Genomic DNA, 18771 nt, shown 5'->3' with positions numbered 1-18771 from the left:
CTAGTGAATTTGTTTTGGACCAATCAGTTGAAAAGCTTCTCCTACTGATCTATATTGCTCATGGATCCAGTAACCAGGGTTCACATTTCCTGGCATGGATACCGGCCATTATTGGCTGTCATTTTGCATCATATCCCATAGAGACGTCCAGTGAAGACATGTCCAGAGGGAAAGGTGGCCATGCTTTCCCTATATGCATGTTTGTTATCCAAAGCTCTGATTTGAGCGTTCTAAAATTTGCATTTCTGCAGTTGTATCACTAAATAATTGTGTATGTGTATATATATATATAATTTTACTCTACATTCCTAAACTATAACAACAATAATAATGCCTAAGGAACATATATGGACTTAACAATTAAGTAGAACTGGGTCTTTTGCTTTGTGTGTTCTCTAATCATCATTATCATATTGACCACCCTTTTAAGGTATCTAGTTCCAGTCCAGGGTTGACCCAGAGAGGGAGATGGATATCCCCCTGTGACACAAACTCAAAGTAGCACCAGAGTGAACCGATCTCCCTCTTCCCTCCAGCCGCTTGCTGGTGGCATTGTCACATGTATCTGGAGTGACGCGTCGAGACAAGACACTGAGTCAGTGTGAACATGCTTTGCCCGCATGGCATTCTCATGTCCCAACTGATCTCGAAGGAGCGCACACACACACACACACACACACACACCCTTTGACGGAGGCTGATATAAGTGCTGCTGGAGAGGGAGCGCTCAGTAGGAGTTTGTTGGAGAGTGACCACTATAAAGACCTCAGCCTCCTCTGAGGACTACCACTGGGGACCTCAATCACTCAATGTGAGTCAAACTGTAAACTGCTATGTTCAGGAAATGACTTTGAACATGTTTAGTCATATAAGTATATCCATTTCAGTCAGTTGTAGATACAGATGCAGTTGTAGATACTAAATGTCCTTCTTCTGTATGTACTTTGGCCATGTGCATTTATTTTTCTTTATTCTTGATTGCAAAATGAATTGACACTTAAAATTGAATGGTGGCTCATGTGTCAAAATAATTCTGCGGATATGTAGCCTATTGATGCCTGCAATCATGCACATCTGCCTTCAACATTTTGTCTGGTACTGCTCAACTGAATAAGCTCTGCTGTTGTGTTTTGGTTTACCTCTGTGGTATGTGTATTTGTCACTAGGATGCATTGCTACCTGTCTGTTTTATCTGACAGGACTGTTGATATGTGTGTCTGGAATGTAAAGCATTACCACAGTGACCCCTCATATAGACAGTGTTCCATTCTGATTAGTTATGGCCTCCACATCCTTACACCAAACAACTTTGACAAGATTTGGGAAAGATTCTTGAAAGATTGTAGTCTTTTGAGTAAAGCTTTAATGGGTGGCATTAGTTAAAAGACTCCAATCTTTCAAGACTCTTTCAAGAAGTTGTTTGGTGTAAGGAGGCCATTAGTTTCACATATTGTTTTCTCTCACTTCTGATCAATTTCCTCTCGCCAAATGTCCCTGTGATTACTTCCTGCCCGCTCCTCTTTGCCTCAGTTCAATTATCCTGATGATCAATCAGTGTTAACCAATAGGCACTCAGCTTGTGTGTTGTAGACTCAGGTGTTGCTGATTAGCAGGTAGCTAGGATGCTTTAAAGGGCATGCTGGCCCTTGTCAGGTAGAGAGTGGTGGAGATAGGATTTGGCAGAAGTTAGCAGTGTGGACTTGCTGAGTGCTTGTGTTACTTGAAGTGCTCTTTCTTTTGAACAGATGGCTGCACCACTAGTAACTGTCCTGCTTGCTCTTCTACCAGTGATCCTTTGCTACCCAACCTCATATGTTGACCTTGAAGGCCAAGGCAGTAAGTACCATTTTACTGTTTTTGTTTTTTTTTCCTTCACCAAGCATCATTAGTTAAGTTGGTGCTATTGCTATTGATTCTTCACTAACTTTACTGACATCACTTTAGGTTGCTTAATGAATACATGTAAATGTAACTGGACAAGTCATGTTGTATAGATGCCAATAGCTTAAGCTACATTGCCATATATATATATATATATATATAAAAAAAAAAAAAAAACTTTTCTGTTGGAAAGTAACTTGTGGATTTCTAGCACCAAGTCTTCTTCTTTGCATGCAGGTAACAGGTCATCTATTCGCTTCTTGGCAATTGGAGACTGGGGTGGACTCCCCTATCCTCCTTACATCACGCCCATTGAGAAGGCTACTGCTGTTGAGATGGGCCGAATTGCTGAGCAGATGGGAGCTGATTTTATCCTGTCCCTGGGAGACAACTTTTATTACAAAGGGGTGACTGATGTTAATGACCCCAGGTTTGAGGTTTGTGCATGTTGCTTTGCTAAATCTGTCCCTGTTTTTGTCATTGCAACGTTTGCCATGATGTGGATTTACTTTTGATTTTGGGCCTTTCAGGAGACCTTTGAGAGGGTGTATACTGCCAAGTCTCTGAATGTCCCATGGTATGTTGTTGCTGGCAACCACGACCATGCAGGAAATGTCATGGCTCAAATTGAGTACTCAAAGGTGTCCAAGAGATGGTGAGCCCTTTATCTTGCCTGTAATTCTCGTATGTTTAATTTGGAGTGAGGACTACTCATATTTGTCTGATGCTGACTTTCACTCCCATCCTCAGGCAATACCCATACTACTACTACGAGCTGAACTTGCGCATCCCCCAGACGTACAGCACTGTGACCATCCTGATGCTGGACACTGTTCTGTTGTGTGGGAAGACCGACGACTTCCTGAACCAGAAACCCCACGGCCCCCACAGCGTCCATGCCAACCGACAGCTGGTCTGGCTGCAGGAGCGCATGGCCCGCTCTAAGGCTGATTTCCTCCTGGTCGCTGGCCACTACCCTGTGTGGTCCATCTCTGAGCATGGCCCCACTGACTGCCTACTGAAGAAGCTGCGCCCTCTACTGGTCAAGTATAAGGCTACAGCTTACCTCTGTGGCCATGACCACAACCTACAGGTTGGTGGGTTTTTTTCCTCACAAAATATATTGATTCCCTTATATTTTGCATAATGGCTATTTTATTTTGAGGTACTTAATGCTGTGTACTGAACTTGGTTTTTATGTGACTCCCTCTGCTTGGTTAGTATCTCAAGGAGTCTGGAGTGGGTTACATTGTCAGTGGAGCTGGGAACTTCATGGATCCAGACACTCGCCATCGCAAGCACGTTCCCCACAACTCCCTCAAGTTCTTCACTGGCAAGGCCTCTACCCTGGGTGGCTTTACACACATTGAGATTGACAAGAAGAAAATGACCATCACCTTTATACAAGCCAGGGGCACGTCTTTGTATCGGGCTGTCCTTTCTAAACGGGATCTGAACTTTGATAGCATGCCTGATTCCGAGTAGCAGCAATATTTTGGAAGGATCTTTAATGTAATTATCAGTTTTGAATGATTTGAAGACAAATCCACAGGATAATGCCTAATCTGTGTTTAAATATTTTAGAATATTTGTAATAAATTGATTTAATTTTTTATAAATATTAAGAGGCTATTAAAATGTCAAACTTAAACTTTGTGTCTTGACCTTTTCTTCCTATTGGTGGTTGTCTTGTGCTTGTCTTAGTTTTTGGCCACAGGATGGCAATCATGAAGTATTCCATCTTTGCCGATTCAAGAGAAAGTGTGCAGGATTAATTGTGGTGAATATCAAAATTTAACTCTACATTCAAATGTATTAATGTTAAACAAGCTTTTTTTTTTTTTTCTCTCCTTGTGTCCACTGGTGGCTGGCTATAAGCTATTTGAGGCATGCTGACTGTGCTGTTACTTGTCAGTCACATGGCTCTGGTATTAGACTAGGTGAGCTGATTTCCCATGTCTCAGCAGCCTCTGTTTGCCCTGAACTTGACACTTGCTGAATGACCTTTTTTCAGCTGTAAGTTAATTTCTATTTGTATAATAGTACTCTGCCAAATGCACTAAAGACTTGTGATCTGCTCCTTGCTTTGAGGCAACAAGTTGGTATTTGCCAATGAAATATCTGGCCATGCGTCACTCAGCAAGCACATGGATATCCCAGTGTATGTTCTCTGGGCTAGAGAGCCTTGTCCTCTGTCAGGGTGAGATGAGGGCGTCTCAGGCTGCCACGGTTAAGTACCGGCTGCCAGATGGCTGCAGTCACGCACCATTTCCATTGATGTGCTGGAGCGCTCATGAGGTCCCACTGCTGTCTAGACGGGCAAATCTGACCATTTATGTTTGAGACGATGTGTGTGTCATGTCATTTCCTTGTTAATGTAGAACATTTTCTGTATGGCTTTCTTTTCCCAACTTTGAATGTTCCACTGTGATTAACTACCTTTCTTCCTGCACCATTTTCACTCACTGTTCTCTATGACCGTTCCTTCTGTGTCCTGCATTCTTTCTGACAAAAAATGTCTATGTGCGTGATGGTATTTTATGCAAACTTGACAAATGATTATGTGCATGATATTTTATGCAAACCTGGCTCTCCTCAAATTGCCCCTGACTGCATTTCCGAGCCCTAATCCAGCCTTCACATGTGCCTCACTCTCATTCAATTTAGGATTATCCAAAATCATCCTCAGTGCTGTGTGCCAGTTAGCAGCCTTTTGATTTCAAGGCTAATGGAGTGACACCGTCATTGGTGGTTGGTTTTCATTTGGGCAATGAAGCATGTCAAACAGAGTTAAGGTCTGTGCATCAAACAATCAGCCATATAATCTTTTTGATTTAAGCGAAAAAGCTCATGCTGATTACTCTGAGGTTACGGTGCAAATTTCAGAGTGCACAGCTATTGATAGGAGTTAGCACTGTGCTTACGCTGTACTTCAACATTTTGTAAGTATTTAACATTTTTTGCAACATTGTTTTGCAGGTATAATTACTCCTGTACTCCTAATCATGAGACCATTGGGTAAGGATGTGTATATTATCATGTACATTACAGTAAATTGTTACTGTGAGGAGCAGGGGCCTTATCCTGCTCAGAATGGTTTCTCTTGTGTCTGTAATAATCATCCAAAAGCAATGCAAATGTGAGGCTGAGAGAACAGGCTTGTGATGTGGAGGAATGGTTGCAAATGTGAGGCTGAGAGAACAGGCTTGTGATGTGGAGGAATGGTTGCAAATGTGAGGCTGAGAGAACAGGCTTGTGATGTGGAGGAATGGTTGCAAATGTGAGGCTGAGAGAACAGGCTTGTGATGTGGAGGAATGGTTGCAAATGTGAGGCTGAGAGAACAGGCTTGTGATGTGGAGGAATGGTTGCAAATGTGAGGCTGAGAGAACAGGCTTGTGATGTGGAGGAATGGTTGCAAATGTGAGGCTGAGAGAACAGGCTTGTGATCTGGAGGAATGGTTGCAAGCTGTAATCCAATTGAAAATAAAGGAAACAAAGAAGCTATCTGTAGAAGCTAATCTGTGATTCCCATCTGACCCAGAGGAAGAGGGGACAGGAGCGTCAGGAGTGGCTAAGTTGATTACCTCACACCGCCCACAACATATCCTTGACTCTTTAGGTTAATCCTCTAAATTGAAAAGTTAATTGGTTACAGAATAAAATGTGCACATTCAGCAGATATTTCAAATATCAACATTCACATCCCCCCTAAAGCATGTAAGGTTGCAGAAGACAACATTATTGTCTTGTGTATTGATTGTGGATGCCACATTCCCATTAATGATTTTTTGATGTGGATTTGGCCTGCAGTTTAAGAAGCAGACAGTCCACTGTGAGACGTATCACCCATTCAGAAATTATGATTAGGATGCAGCAGCATTAGGATAAGCTGCATGCACTGTAATCCCCTCCACCCCCTTAATCTCTGCATGCACAGGAAGAATTTGAGCCTCAAAGATCATCTGACCCTGGATCAAAGGATATAGAAAATGCCATTTAAGACATCAGATTATATCCCTTCTTCAGTGTGTGTGTGTGTGTGTGTGTGTGTGTGAGAGTGTGTGTGTGTGTGCGTGAGTGTGTGTGTGCGTGAGTGTATGTATGTGTGTGTGTGTGTGTGTATGAATGCAGGTATTAGCATGTAAACTTACAGCTGAACTTACATTCCAAAGCAATTGACATTACTTGTTCTCTCAAATCCAGGATTTACCAACAGTGTGTGACATCCGGCCTACAAGGCTACCCTAAACCCTGTGGTTGTGTAACAGCACAATAGAAAATTACCACTAATATGCTGTAATTCCACTCAGACACAAGGTAGCCATGGTCAGCTATAAGAGAACGCCATCTTTTTGAGCATTTATCCAAATCTGACGACAACAAACCTTTTTGCCAATCTGTGAAAGGGGACCATGCCAGTCATGGAGTAGGCTAATCAACTTACATTATTTTAAGTACTGAAGTGTAAATTAATATTTACTATCAAGTGGCTTTTGGGTGGCTAATTTGGAGCCACAGCAGCGTACCTTAGCCCCATGTCACCCTAAGTAAGTCTGTTAACTCAACCCTACAACATCCCCTACCACTTAAGCCAATCGGCTAGTGCCTGAAATACCCTCAATGTCAGATTGTGCTTGTGGGAACCAAAATCAGACCACAAAGAAAGGATTATTCTTTTTTATTAACACTCACAGAGGCTACGGAGGCCTGGAGAGTGTCAAAGACAGAGTTAGGACAGCTGTGTGGAGCTCTATCAACGTTCACATTCAACCCAAAGTGTTCTCTTGTCCTATAGAAAAGAAGCCTTGTTGCCACATAGCTCTTAACTTTACTTAACTGAGAAACTCTTCAGACAATCCAAATGAAGTCTTGCTGCTTTAGGAGATTATGCCATGATATTTACAAACATTACTTTGACAAAAGAGAATTCAGCTCTTGCTGGAGCATGTTGAAACCAAACAGATGACAAGGGGTTCTCGTCATGTTCATTCAAGTCCCATGCCTGGTTTGGCCGTTCATCAGGGTATGGCTAAGGACAAGGTATTTCTGCACATGTAGGCAGTCCTCTTACTGGGGTCCTTTAATAGTCAGTGGCACGTACTTGGATGCCTTTGATGATGTATCTGTTGAACAATGTCCACACATTTTGATTATGATTCTTTACAAAATGTTCTGACCCATGTCATTCAAATAAACGGTTCCAGTGGTTAAACTCGTTACGCTTATATGAAACAAAGACTCCAAGAAACCTAGATCTTCAATGCAGGGCATTATCAACATTAAGGAAAAATGGATTTCTCAGTAAATTCCAAAAAGCATGTCAAAAAACCTGCCATGTTTGTCCCAATCCTTCATTCTGGATACAATACTGAACAATTCATATGCAATCATTCCACAGTGAGCATCCATGAGTGTGTCTGGAAATCTCATTATGACAGTATTCTTCTCGGCGTAACAGGATGTATTGGTCACGGGTAGGCATAGACTGCCTCCCTTGGGGTAAGGGCATCTCCTGGTAGCGACTGCGACTGGGGAAATGCTGGGCTGTTGGTGTGAGAGGCGTGGGGGAAGAAATGAGAGATGTAAGGGACCACTCCTAGCAGCGGACTGGCCTGGGGACTAAAATCAGGGGAGAGGGGAATGACCACATCATCCTGGTCCCAGACGTGGAAAGCGTTGGGGTGTGAATGGGTGAGGATGGGGGGCATGTGAGCTGGACTGGAGCTGGGGTCATCACCTCCCTTGGTGTCATCATCGATAGGGCCCAGAAGACAGTCTGGAGAGGGACAGACAGGCAAATAAAGTGGGGGCAAAGTCAAGATGCTTTAGGGTTTTGCTTAAAAGAATATACAGTTTGGTACCATATACAATATTTTCCTAGGCTAGATACTCATTTCCTAGGCTAGGCCTAGTTACTGTTTGTTCAAACATCTTTAAATAATATGCTTATTGCTTAATTACTAAACTGGTGTTTTCAATGCAAAAGAATTGAACGTTGAAAATGGTATTGATTTTAAATGATCATAGCCCTGTCTTAGATACTACCTAAAATGTCAAGCAATAGATCCTTGATTAGATGACCAACTATAGCATAAGCGACGGCGGCGACCACCAAAGCAGCCATCACTAAGTACAACACTGCTTTAGGAAGTTGGATGAGGTCCCTCGGGGGCGGCTTGTACTCCTTGTAGACTGGTGTTTCGTATGCACCATACTGGTAAGAATGTACGCCATCGTAAGAGCGATTGAAACTACCAATCACAGCAGGGTCCATTGCTGCACAAAATTGAAGAAAACAACCAATAAAATAAAAATAAAATACGTGAGGTTGAAAAAATCCAAATGTCAAATAATCCACAGGTTAGTCGTCCAGTTGCTTCGTCATACTGACTTTGACCTCCTCCATGTGACAGCGTTTGCTACAAAGAGATTTATAATAAATAATAAAACATTTCATATTTAAAAAATATATTTAAAAGACTGTTCAATTTATGTCAACTAGATTCTACTGCACTTTTACACTGCCTAGAATATGATATAGCCAATTACCATTTATCCTAAAGAATCGAGAAAAGTATAAAAGAGCAGAAATATATACTAGGCCTACCTGGTATGATAAATGCTGTTTTTCTTACTTGTTGAAATTCATTTTGCAGCACATTTCAGTTTCTTTGCATGGTCTGAAACCAACACTTTTCCGCTCTGGTGTGGTGCGCTGCGAGAGACACTTGCGTTGGCAGGGATTTCAACCCCAGCAATCGTCATTATCCTAAGCACAGGGATTGGTCGGATGTTACAGCATGGGCCCTGGTCCAACCTGATTTAGAGGACTCATAGTCATGCTCATTGCACTTGCACCTAGGGCCATTAACAAGTCAAACCAATGTGAAATAAATGTCATTTAGTCTACTAAAATAATAAATCCTACATTTACAACATGTTATCTGAATCGGTTAAATTAGGCTATAAGCTTAACTGACATAAACTATTTCTCATGTAATTTAACATTGTCCTGAGACTGAAAAAAAAAATGCTGCTTTGGAGACAAAAAATACTTAGTTTGATAGATTCTTACATAATGCATGGACAATGAATCCAATCAGCTTTAGAGCTCAGCTTTCACAACAGTCTGCCACACAGAAGGAGGCATGCAGTCCCATCACCTGCCTTGCATGCATGTGTGTTGCTGAATAATCTAGTTTAGCCTACCTGTGGCTGAACCATCCTCCTATTTTCAAGATTTTCTGAAAATATTCACGCCCCTTCATCCAAATCCTGCAAGACCTATTTAATCCATAGGCAACCTGTCTATTTGGACAACCTACAGACTGCCAGGCCAACAGTGATACTTTGTTTTCGCCACTGCATACTGAGGGTTACTTTGTTGCAAGCATTTGTGTCTCTAGGTCTTGGCTCGTGCACGTCACTTTCTAAATCTTGCACTTGTGTGCACCTGCTGCCTTAGTGAGTTTGTTGTTACTGCAAGGAAAGGTTAGCTTCAATTATTTTGCTCTAGGACCTAGGTAAGTTAGATAGCTAATGTTAGCTAATCTAAATGTAATACAATACAAGGTATCTGGTCAGTATATGACTATTAAGAGTTAACATGTGAGATTGAAGATAAATAACCGTCAACTGTTACTAAGAACATTTAACAAGATGAAGGTTAGCTCATTTCGGCTATGCTAACTAGCAATGGTCTTGAAATCGGCTAACATGCGGATTAGCAACTAACATTATGTCTTATATGGTGTTGTAAGTAATACAAAGCTGAACGTAAATTCGTATCAACATAACTATTTAATCGTACCACAGCTTATGATGTTGATGGGTTTTAAGTTAACGTTACTACTACTGTCAACTTGACATTGAGGCTAGGTTAGGCTAACAACCAACATAACAAAAGTTGTTAATTGATATGGTAAACGAATGTTATCTGGTTGGTTTTGATTTTGCCTGGACTCAGGCTTGTGATCCCTTGTTTATCCTGTTTCAGGTCAACCAAATGGAGGACTATTTCTTTGAGAGTCTGCCTTCATCTTTACAGTCATCCCCCAAATCCAGATGCCACAACCCACATCAACTGGAGGTATTCTTGGCTTCTTAGTGTAGGCTACAGGGTAGCCAATACATTTTGAATACGTCTAACATTCAAATAACTGCATTTGTCTGCTGAACCTGTAGGATGCAGATGAAGGATTAGATACAGACCATGAAACCACAGCTGAAAAGTCTGCATTGGCTGTGGGTCTGGATGACTGTCCTGATCAAAAGATAAGGTGTGAGAATGAATGTAAATATAATCTTTCTGCTCTCCTTCAGAGACTTTTCCTAAGGAGTAAGTGGAAATTGATAAGAAGCAGGTTGTGAGTTGCAAGATGCTACCACAGCTGCAAGTCCATTATTCCCTGTATGTCAAATGCAGTGGCAGCACAAACACAAAGAAAAAGAAAAACTAAGTGTTAATTGAAGTTGTAACCTATTGATTTGGGCTTTAACATGTTTATTTCATTATTGTATTGAAGAACAATGTGTTTTATTTTCGTTTATGTCATTCTCAGCTCAAGGATCGATGAACTGGAGAAAAGGGTCCAGGGCGTATTAGGCCAGATCAATGAGAACCGTTCCAATGACCAAGAAATGATGATTAACTTTCAGGAAAAACTTTCAAGCGAGGTACTCTTTTCCACGTTTTGTAGCAGTTCTTTGTGTCATGCAATATTGCGTTTTATGTCATGGTTTAGTGATGAATCTGGTGATCCCTCAGGCGATCGTGGGTTGCCAACACATGAAGTGCAATATTGTGATGTATGTTGCGGTATAGTGAGTAAAATAGAGTTGGTTTACAGAACACTAGGAAGGCCTGCTGGTTCATAGAGTTGGTTTACAGAACACTAGGAAGGAAGGCCTGCTGGTTCTGAAGTGTGTTGGCCCTCATCTCTCTCTATGTGGTGATCTTCCAGGTGAGCGTGGTCTGCCAGCAAATGAAGGACCACATGTTCAGTGTGTACGAGGAGAACAGTCAGGCCATGGAGGCCAGGCTTACAGAACTCTCACAGGTGCTGCAGAACTGCAGTCGGCTGCTGGCTGAGCTGCAGGGAGTCAGCCAAGACCTGTCAGCCCTCAACACAGGTTTACGTCAGGCAGAGGACTGAGCCAGCTGGAGTCCTCAATACATATTTGACCCAAGAGCACCTTAATGAAATCATAGTTATTTTTACTTTCAACGGTGTAGTCATATATGCAGAGGCATCTGCTGTGTTCTTCAGGTACATAGTTTAGAGAATACACCGGTGTTGTTGTGACAGTGTGTAACATACTTATTAAAATATTATACTTAGACATCATAAACACTTACTTTGTCCCATTATACCCTATGGTATTTGTTTAAAGACATTTCACTCTGTGAAACAGAGTAGGTTGTGAAACCAGACAACTTCAGTTCAACATTCTGTAATGTGCCTTCTGGGTCTTTCATCTGGTGATGATTGGCTGCAGTGAGCAGATTACTGTGGGGATTATTATTCCCGCTCATGTTTTCTTTGGTATATGGGTTCTCTGTGATTGAAGGCACATAAGGCCAAGTAATGCTACAACAGTTGAACAACGAAAGCATAGCCCTAACAGACATTCGGAAGACAGTTTATTAACAGAGCATAACACATAAATAAGTCTGACCTTAAAGCTTACAGTAAAACATACGGGGAGTTTTGAAACCATGACACTAGGTTTATCACGTTATAATATATTTACTTTCCTGTTTCAGCAACAGTTCTCAGCTTTCATCTCACAAATGATATTATAGATAACAGTCATGCTAAATATCTTTAGAAGTGTCTTCCTGACACTAAAGACATTTCTTATGCACATGTAAACTCAACACATTGTGTCTGTTGACACAAAAATAAAACAATATTTACATTGAACTTCAAGTTGAGATACCCATCTCAAAGCTTGGACCCAGTTTTCCTTAAAACATGAATAGGCATTTAATGTGAAATGCACAACATACAAAGGCACTTCAAAGAAATGGAGTTCATTTGTTACTGAGGTTCTGTTGTAAGTTTAGGAGAAAGAAGACTTGATGCTTTAGTTCACTTTTCAACAGTGAATGACTGCAGTCCGGTGATGGCTCTTCCCAGAATTAAAGCATGGATATCATGGGTACCTAAAGAGAACAGACGCGCATGACACTGATTAACAGGGCCCAATTATTTCGTTAGTGATACTGAAGAGAGCAGACAGGTAACCACAGGCATCTGAGGCCACTAAATTGCACAGCTTAAGCTGTACTATACTGCCCCCTACTGGTGAATTGCACAAGATGCCATGTGTATTACCCCTAGTTTCTCTGTCTGATCACTTTGTTAGTAATTTCCTCACCCTCATATGTGTTGACAGCCTCCAGATTCATGACATGACGGATGATGTGGTACTCATCAGCAATCCCGTTGCCTCCCAGCATATCTCTAGCTTGCCGAGCAATGTCCAGTGCTTTGCCACAACTGTTCCGCTTGAGCATGGAGATCATATCCGGTGCTGCCCTGCAGTTCACAAAGGAAGGAGTGCATCAAACTCCACTCACGACCTGTCTGATAATTGCTCTATAATGTCAATTTCTCTTTAATTATTAATCGATAATACAGTCAAATCAATAGGCAAGCAAACATGGAAATGTAACTTGGTGAGTCTTACTTTTTTCCATCAATGAGTCGGCCCAGGGTGAGACAGGACTGTAGCCCAATGGTGATTTCTGTCAACATGTCTGCCATCTTCTTTTGCATCAGCTGGTTTCTGGCCAGTGGTACACCAAACTGGATTCTGTTCGCAAGAAAACAAGAAAAACTGTTTAATGTGTAAATGTTTTCATTTAGTAATTGTTTTTTGGCCAGAAGAACGTATAAGAGTGGTTATATGAAAAAGTGCCATAAATGTTCTTTACCTGTCCAAGGTGTACTGGCGGGCAGCATGGAAACAGAACTCTGCAGCTCCCAGTGCTCCCCAGGCAATGCCATAGCGGGCGTTGTTTAGGCAGCCAAAAGGACCCTTAGAAGCACATCATACATAGTCAACACAAGTAGTCAGCACAACACTAATTTATTATTAGTTCAAATAATTGAATAATTCTATATATAATGTATAATTTTCTATGTGTGTATGTCAGTCTCTACTCTAGTGCACACCAGACTGAGGAGTTAGAGGTCTGATATTTCGGGGTAAATGGCCATAAATACTCACCCCCAGGCCAGAGACGTTGGGCAGCAGGTTCTCCTCGGGCACCTCCACCTCGTCCATCAGGATCATGCCTGTGGCGGAGGCCCGCAGCGAGAACTTGCCCTCTATCTTGGGTGTGGCCAAGCCCTTCATTCCACGCTCCAGGATGAAGCCCCGCACCTTCCCATCCTCACACTTGGCCCACACAACGCAGATGTCAGCCACCGGGGAGTTAGTGATCCTGGATTGACAAGGACCGGATGTTCAGATCAGAGACAGATAGACATGGTGCAAAAGCCTTTGGGAGTTCACACCTAACAGCATATCCTAACTGCATCTAGGTGAGACTGTCGTGTAGCATTGAATGCTCTCTGTTAAATACGACCTTCTATTGCATCATCTTTCTTATTCAGAACCACCTGAATGACAGGAAGAAAATAGAGTCTGACAAAAGTTCTGCTCAAAACCTCGCGCTGCGCAGCACTGTGAAAACAATGTCATTAAAAAGAAATTATTTCTACTGCTTGCTAGCATTGCGTGCAGTTAGGATATGGTGTGAAAGGACAGTTTACTTGGAATTAAATGAATGTAAAGGAAAGTGAGAATGATATGCCTCTCGCTTAAATTACATAATAAACACAAAAATATCAGAGCTGCTGGTATTCTCGGTGAGGTGTGCACTACAGTGAAATGTTCAGGGCTCAATTTTTCTAATATTGAAGAGCGAGAGGCTTCCATTTCAAGTCAGGTCTGTCAGGTTCGTAACCACCACACAACGTGTCCTTTCCAGTTTCACTGGTTGAGACCTTGTGACTAGTCTCAGAACGTAACTCAGGCACATGGGAGACAGTGTTGGTGGTGGAGGCAGGCATGGGTGTGCAGTTGCAATGTCTAAATATGGGGGCATGGTGTGGACCTCAGATGCCATTTCTTACATAAGTAGTCTGTCCTATAGCTAACCTTGACGTTGGCTGTCTGGTTACACAAATATTGTGCAATGTTCAGACGCACTTGCCCATATCCAGTGTCCTACTTAGGAACTACAGTGTCATCAAGACGCTGAGATCTTTGACTTTGTGTACAATATGTATCAGTTCAACTAGTCATTCATTCATTTTCATTTCCTATGCTATGACAAAGACAGGCAGTGAAAGCCGGACTCACCATGTCTTGGCTCCACTGATGGTGAAAGTGCCGCTGGAAGGGTTGTATTTGGCCCTGGTCTCCATACTGCTGGGATCGCTGCCATGGTTGGGCTCTGTCAGGCCAAAGCAGCCCAGTATCTCTCCTCGAGCTGAGCAAGATGACAAAGCACAGCAAAGCCATCACATTTTATACACATTCTGGAGCACAGCAAAGCCATCACATTTATACACATTCTGGCTCGCTAACTCATTGATAAGATGCTCTCATGTGTTTTCATCCGTTTACATGTGAACATGCTTGTTTTTCAACTTGTACTTTGGTGTATTTCTCTCAAATCACAAAAAACAACATCAGATACAACATTGGCAGAAGTAGGAAATTCAGTGATTCATTGAGTGCTTACCGAGTCGTGGTAGGTACTTCTCCTTCTGTGCCTCTGTGCCATAGGCATTGATTGGGTGCATGACCAGGGACGACTGTACGCTCATGACAGAACGGTATCCACTGTCTACACGCTCCACTTCTCTAGCAATGAGACCGTAGGCCACATAGCTAGTCCCAGCACAGCCATATCCTGAAACCAACAGTAACAGAAGAAGATAGTCTCAATGTTCCCTGTTAAATATATAGGTGTAAATACAGTCTTAGCAAAAAGGCAGGAATCATACTTTAATCACAACGTGTACAGTACAAAACCATTTGTTCAAGTAATGTTAAAGTAACCATTTTGTAGAAGTAATTACTGTATCTTGTTCATCAATGTAGTTACTTGATTATTAATTTATTTATCAGGAGAACTTTGCAGTCTTGTTTCTGCTGAAAAAAAAAAATGTATTCCATGAATTGTTAACAAATATGAGCGTACCTTTAATAGTGGGGCCCAGTACACCAAGCTCTCCCATCTCACTCACAATCTCTCTGTGGAAATCTGTTCACACACACCACACATACAAAGGTGATCAGTTTCACTGTGAGGGAGGACAAGTGTTTCTAATGGTTATGAATGATGGTTGTTCATGTTACTGTAAAGGAGGACATTTGTTTGATGATGGCTTCTGATGGCCAAAAGCAAACCCTTACGCTCATGTCTGTTGGCCATCAGGATGCGGGGCATGAGCTTGTCCTGGCAGTAGTCACGAAACGAGTCCCGAATCATCCCCTCCTCCTCTGTAAGCTGGCCTTCCAGGTCCAAGGCATCCCGCCAGTTAAACTGCACCTTGGCTGAAGTGGAGAGGAACACACAATCAGTATGAAAAGACATAGCATTCAAAAACAATGGCTGAAATAGTGCATGGTGTTGAGGTGGCTTTGAATGGAGACTTACAGGCCTTTGCAGGTTTCTGGGCCTTGACCGTCTCTAAAAAATGGAAAGTTCAAAATGAATGCTTCAGAATTCAGACAGTGACGTAGCAAAGTACAAGTAGGCTTGCATACCTGTACAACAATGGGATGCATTTTAGAAGAAATACTGTACAACGCATCCACAACGGTCTACCACAGTTAAGGTCTTTTTGTGATTTTGTGATTATGAACTAGATGCATACCCTCCTGGGTTGCAGCTGCTGTCCCTTGAGCTCTGGATGCAGTGGCAAGAGCACATCTTTGAGAACCAATGAAGAGACGGGAGGCAGCTGTTCTTAGAGCCATGGTGCAGGGGGTCTGAACATAATTATGAAAACACATGTATGAATTGTCAAGAAGAATATTTTTCACTTAATAAAGGAACATTTTATTTATGTTTCACTTAGAAGACATAAACATCATTCAGTGTCATTTAAACATTCTGAAACAATAAAGACTGCTTTTTAAAATAATGTAGAGTGTAGGGTAAATTAGACTGATATTAGGCTCAAACTATCTTAACCAACGAATGAGACTTCAACCTAGTACAACATGTAGTCATGAGAGAAATGTTGCCATATATTTTTTCCCCTTTGAAATAGCATGTTACAGATTTGTTTCACTTAGAAGACACGGACATCATTCAGTGTCATTTAAACATTCTGAAACAATAAAGCCTGCTTTTTAAAATAATGTAGAGCGTAGGGTAAATTAGACTGATATTAGGCTCAAACTATCTTAACCAACGAATGAGACCTCAACCTAGAACGTTGCAGGCTTATATTTTTTCCCCTTGAGACAGCATGCAACAGATTACAAAATTGTAATGAAATATTGGCTTACCAGTAGTTCAGAGTTATGATTTCGTTGCGTTCACATGCGCTTTTGCAACCCTTCTTTATAGTCTACCCTTCACCGCAAGAAAGTTTTGTAACTCTAGTGACATCACCATTACAGCAAATGGACGATGAGCACGGCCATATTTTGTGTGGCATGTGTTTGCGTCATTGCGTTACAAAATCGATATGGAACGGAAGTCAATCTGTAACAATGTTTGCTAATAATCACATTGGTCAGTTGATGGGACTTTTGATTGTTATTGTTTCTCTATAGACTTGGTGCAAATACCCTACGTTTATTTGGTCTAGCCTATTCAAATTCCATTGAACTTCAGGGTGACACATTCAAAAGAGCAGGGGGGTCAAACTTTCTTGCTGTAGGAGGAACCCTATGGGAGGAACCGATCCACAGTTGGATCCCTGGTGGGGGCGTATGTTATGACAGCGAGGTTTGTACAGTGAGGTGCATGCTAATGAAAACGTGGCAGCAGTGGAATGTCACTAGGCTACATAAGATGCACGTTATTATGATAGGCTTGGCGATGGTGCCTCAATGTTGATCGCTAATAGGCTATTGAATTATAATGGCCTATAATTTATTTGTATTCAGAATAGAATACATTATACATTAATACATTTGTTTTTCAGCCACCCAAACCTTGGAAAAAATAGGACTCGGTCATTCAACTATCTAATTTTCTATTGTGAAACACTAGTCCTAGACATTGCAAAAATTTTAAATTCAGTGTTGCTTTATTACCATGTACAGTGTTGCTGCCAATAACACATTCATTTGTGAAGTAGCCTAACAAGAATGCAAATCAAATGTAGGATCAGGGTTGGGTAGTAACAGATTACAAGTCATCTGGATTACGTAATCAGATTACAAAAAAACAAGTAACTATAATCAGACCAGATTACATAAGAAAAATGTGTAATCAGGTTATAGTTACATTGTCAGAGATTACTTGAGTTGAAACATTTTGTTTAAGTGTTTCAATACATACAAGGATGGGCAAAGATACATCAGGACGTAGCCTATTTTTAAATAAAATACCAAAAACCCTCTTTTTAAATGGATCAAAATAAACTACAAAATACTGTAGCCATAATGTATCAAAATAAAATATTGTAGTTTTGTATTTTGAAAATACTCAAAATACTTTTTTCAATGGAACACTAAATCAGCTTTTTTATCCCAAACATTTAGTCTATTAAAACTCGAATAAGACTACATATGGAATATCACACACCAGGAATTCCAAAACGGTTCAAAAGTTCTAAACAGGCAAACTTATGAGCAGGGATGGATTACTGAACGGGCCTAATGGACCAGGCCCAGGGGCCCAAGTGTTCAGGGATCCCTGAAGCCCAAACCTCTGTGTGAAGTCACTACTATGTTCTCCAGACCTGATATAGGAATAGAGCCCCTCAGTCATACATAGGTTATGTTATGTGATATGTCTTCACAGGGCCCCTCAATCATATAACATAGGTTATATTATTCACCCTGATATCTACAGTAAATAAGGCCCCTCATTTAAATAACACGGATCACGCTACTGTATATGTGATAATCATGCTTTGCAATTGGCATCTTTTTTCACAGCAAGATGCCTTAAATGTGTTGAAGCTTCAGTTCCCCACGGAGATCACCACCACATCTCTCCGGCTAGACATAGTTGTGTGGTCAGCCAAGGCAAGGGCAGCGATCCTCATCGAGCTCACAGTACCTATGGAGGAGGGGATTGAGGCCGCCTTCGAACGCAAGAAGGCCAAGTACTCAGAGCTGGCTGCTGAGTGCCGGGAGGCTGGCTGGAAGACTACCATCTACCCAGTGGAGGTTGGATGCCGAGGCTTCATGGGCTTGTCAACCACACGCCTCCTGAGGGATGTGGGACTCACCGGAGGAAGACTCAGGAAGGCAATAAAGGATCTGGCAGAGGAGGCTGAAAAAGGGAGCTTTTGGCTCTGGCTTAGGAGGAAGGACAAAACTTGGGGGAAGAACACCTAACCCCAGACAACAGCCGCAGGGGACAACACCCATAAGCTGCAGGGGGTGACGGGGAGACGTCCCTGTCACTGCTCCGCCACCAGGAGACGTACCAGAATTAAAGGAGCGAAACGTTGGTGAATGGTGGTTTCTGGCTGATGACCCTGCAGCTGACCCATGGGCACCGGAGGAGGTGCGACAGGCAGTAATGCCCAGCAGGTGTTAACATCTTCCTGTATAATCCTAAATCTCAATCTGTCATTTATTTGACAAAACTTACCAGAAGTCATTTGGTTAAGGGGTTATTGCCTTTTAGCACACCCAACTGCGACCCAGCTAGAGAATAAAATGGCCGC

General features: G+C 41.8%; 2 protein-coding genes across 2 annotated transcripts; one reads left to right on the top strand and one right to left on the bottom strand.

The window, feature by feature from the left end:
• Nucleotides 1–1643: 1643 nt before the first annotated feature.
• On the top strand, nucleotides 1644–3532 carry acp5a (acid phosphatase 5a, tartrate resistant). The gene is made up of 5 exons (XM_048248616.1): nucleotides 1644–1836; nucleotides 2119–2318; nucleotides 2412–2536; nucleotides 2632–2974; nucleotides 3103–3532. Exons 1-5 carry the CDS (start codon nucleotides 1746–1748, stop codon nucleotides 3364–3366), a joined length of 1023 nt encoding a protein of 340 aa, XP_048104573.1. The 5' UTR covers nucleotides 1644–1745; the 3' UTR covers nucleotides 3367–3532.
• A 7976-nt stretch (nucleotides 3533–11508) lies between these two features.
• Nucleotides 11509–16522, bottom strand: gcdha (glutaryl-CoA dehydrogenase a). The gene is made up of 12 exons (XM_048247100.1): nucleotides 16427–16522; nucleotides 15787–15901; nucleotides 15567–15599; nucleotides 15323–15463; nucleotides 15108–15170; nucleotides 14646–14816; nucleotides 14261–14390; nucleotides 13121–13337; nucleotides 12825–12928; nucleotides 12578–12703; nucleotides 12266–12426; nucleotides 11509–12050 (listed from the first exon to the last, which is right to left on the bottom strand). Exons 2-12 carry the CDS (start codon nucleotides 15887–15889, stop codon nucleotides 11977–11979), a joined length of 1323 nt encoding a protein of 440 aa, XP_048103057.1. The 5' UTR covers nucleotides 15890–15901; nucleotides 16427–16522; the 3' UTR covers nucleotides 11509–11976.
• Between the last annotated feature and the right edge of the window lie 2249 nt (nucleotides 16523–18771).

This window comes from Alosa alosa, chromosome 7 (genome assembly GCF_017589495.1).
Source record: "Alosa alosa isolate M-15738 ecotype Scorff River chromosome 7, AALO_Geno_1.1, whole genome shotgun sequence".
Taxonomy (NCBI): domain Eukaryota; kingdom Metazoa; phylum Chordata; class Actinopteri; order Clupeiformes; family Clupeidae; genus Alosa; species Alosa alosa.
Note: the sequence above shows the minus strand (reverse complement) of the source record. Positions and strands in the feature narration are given on the sequence as shown.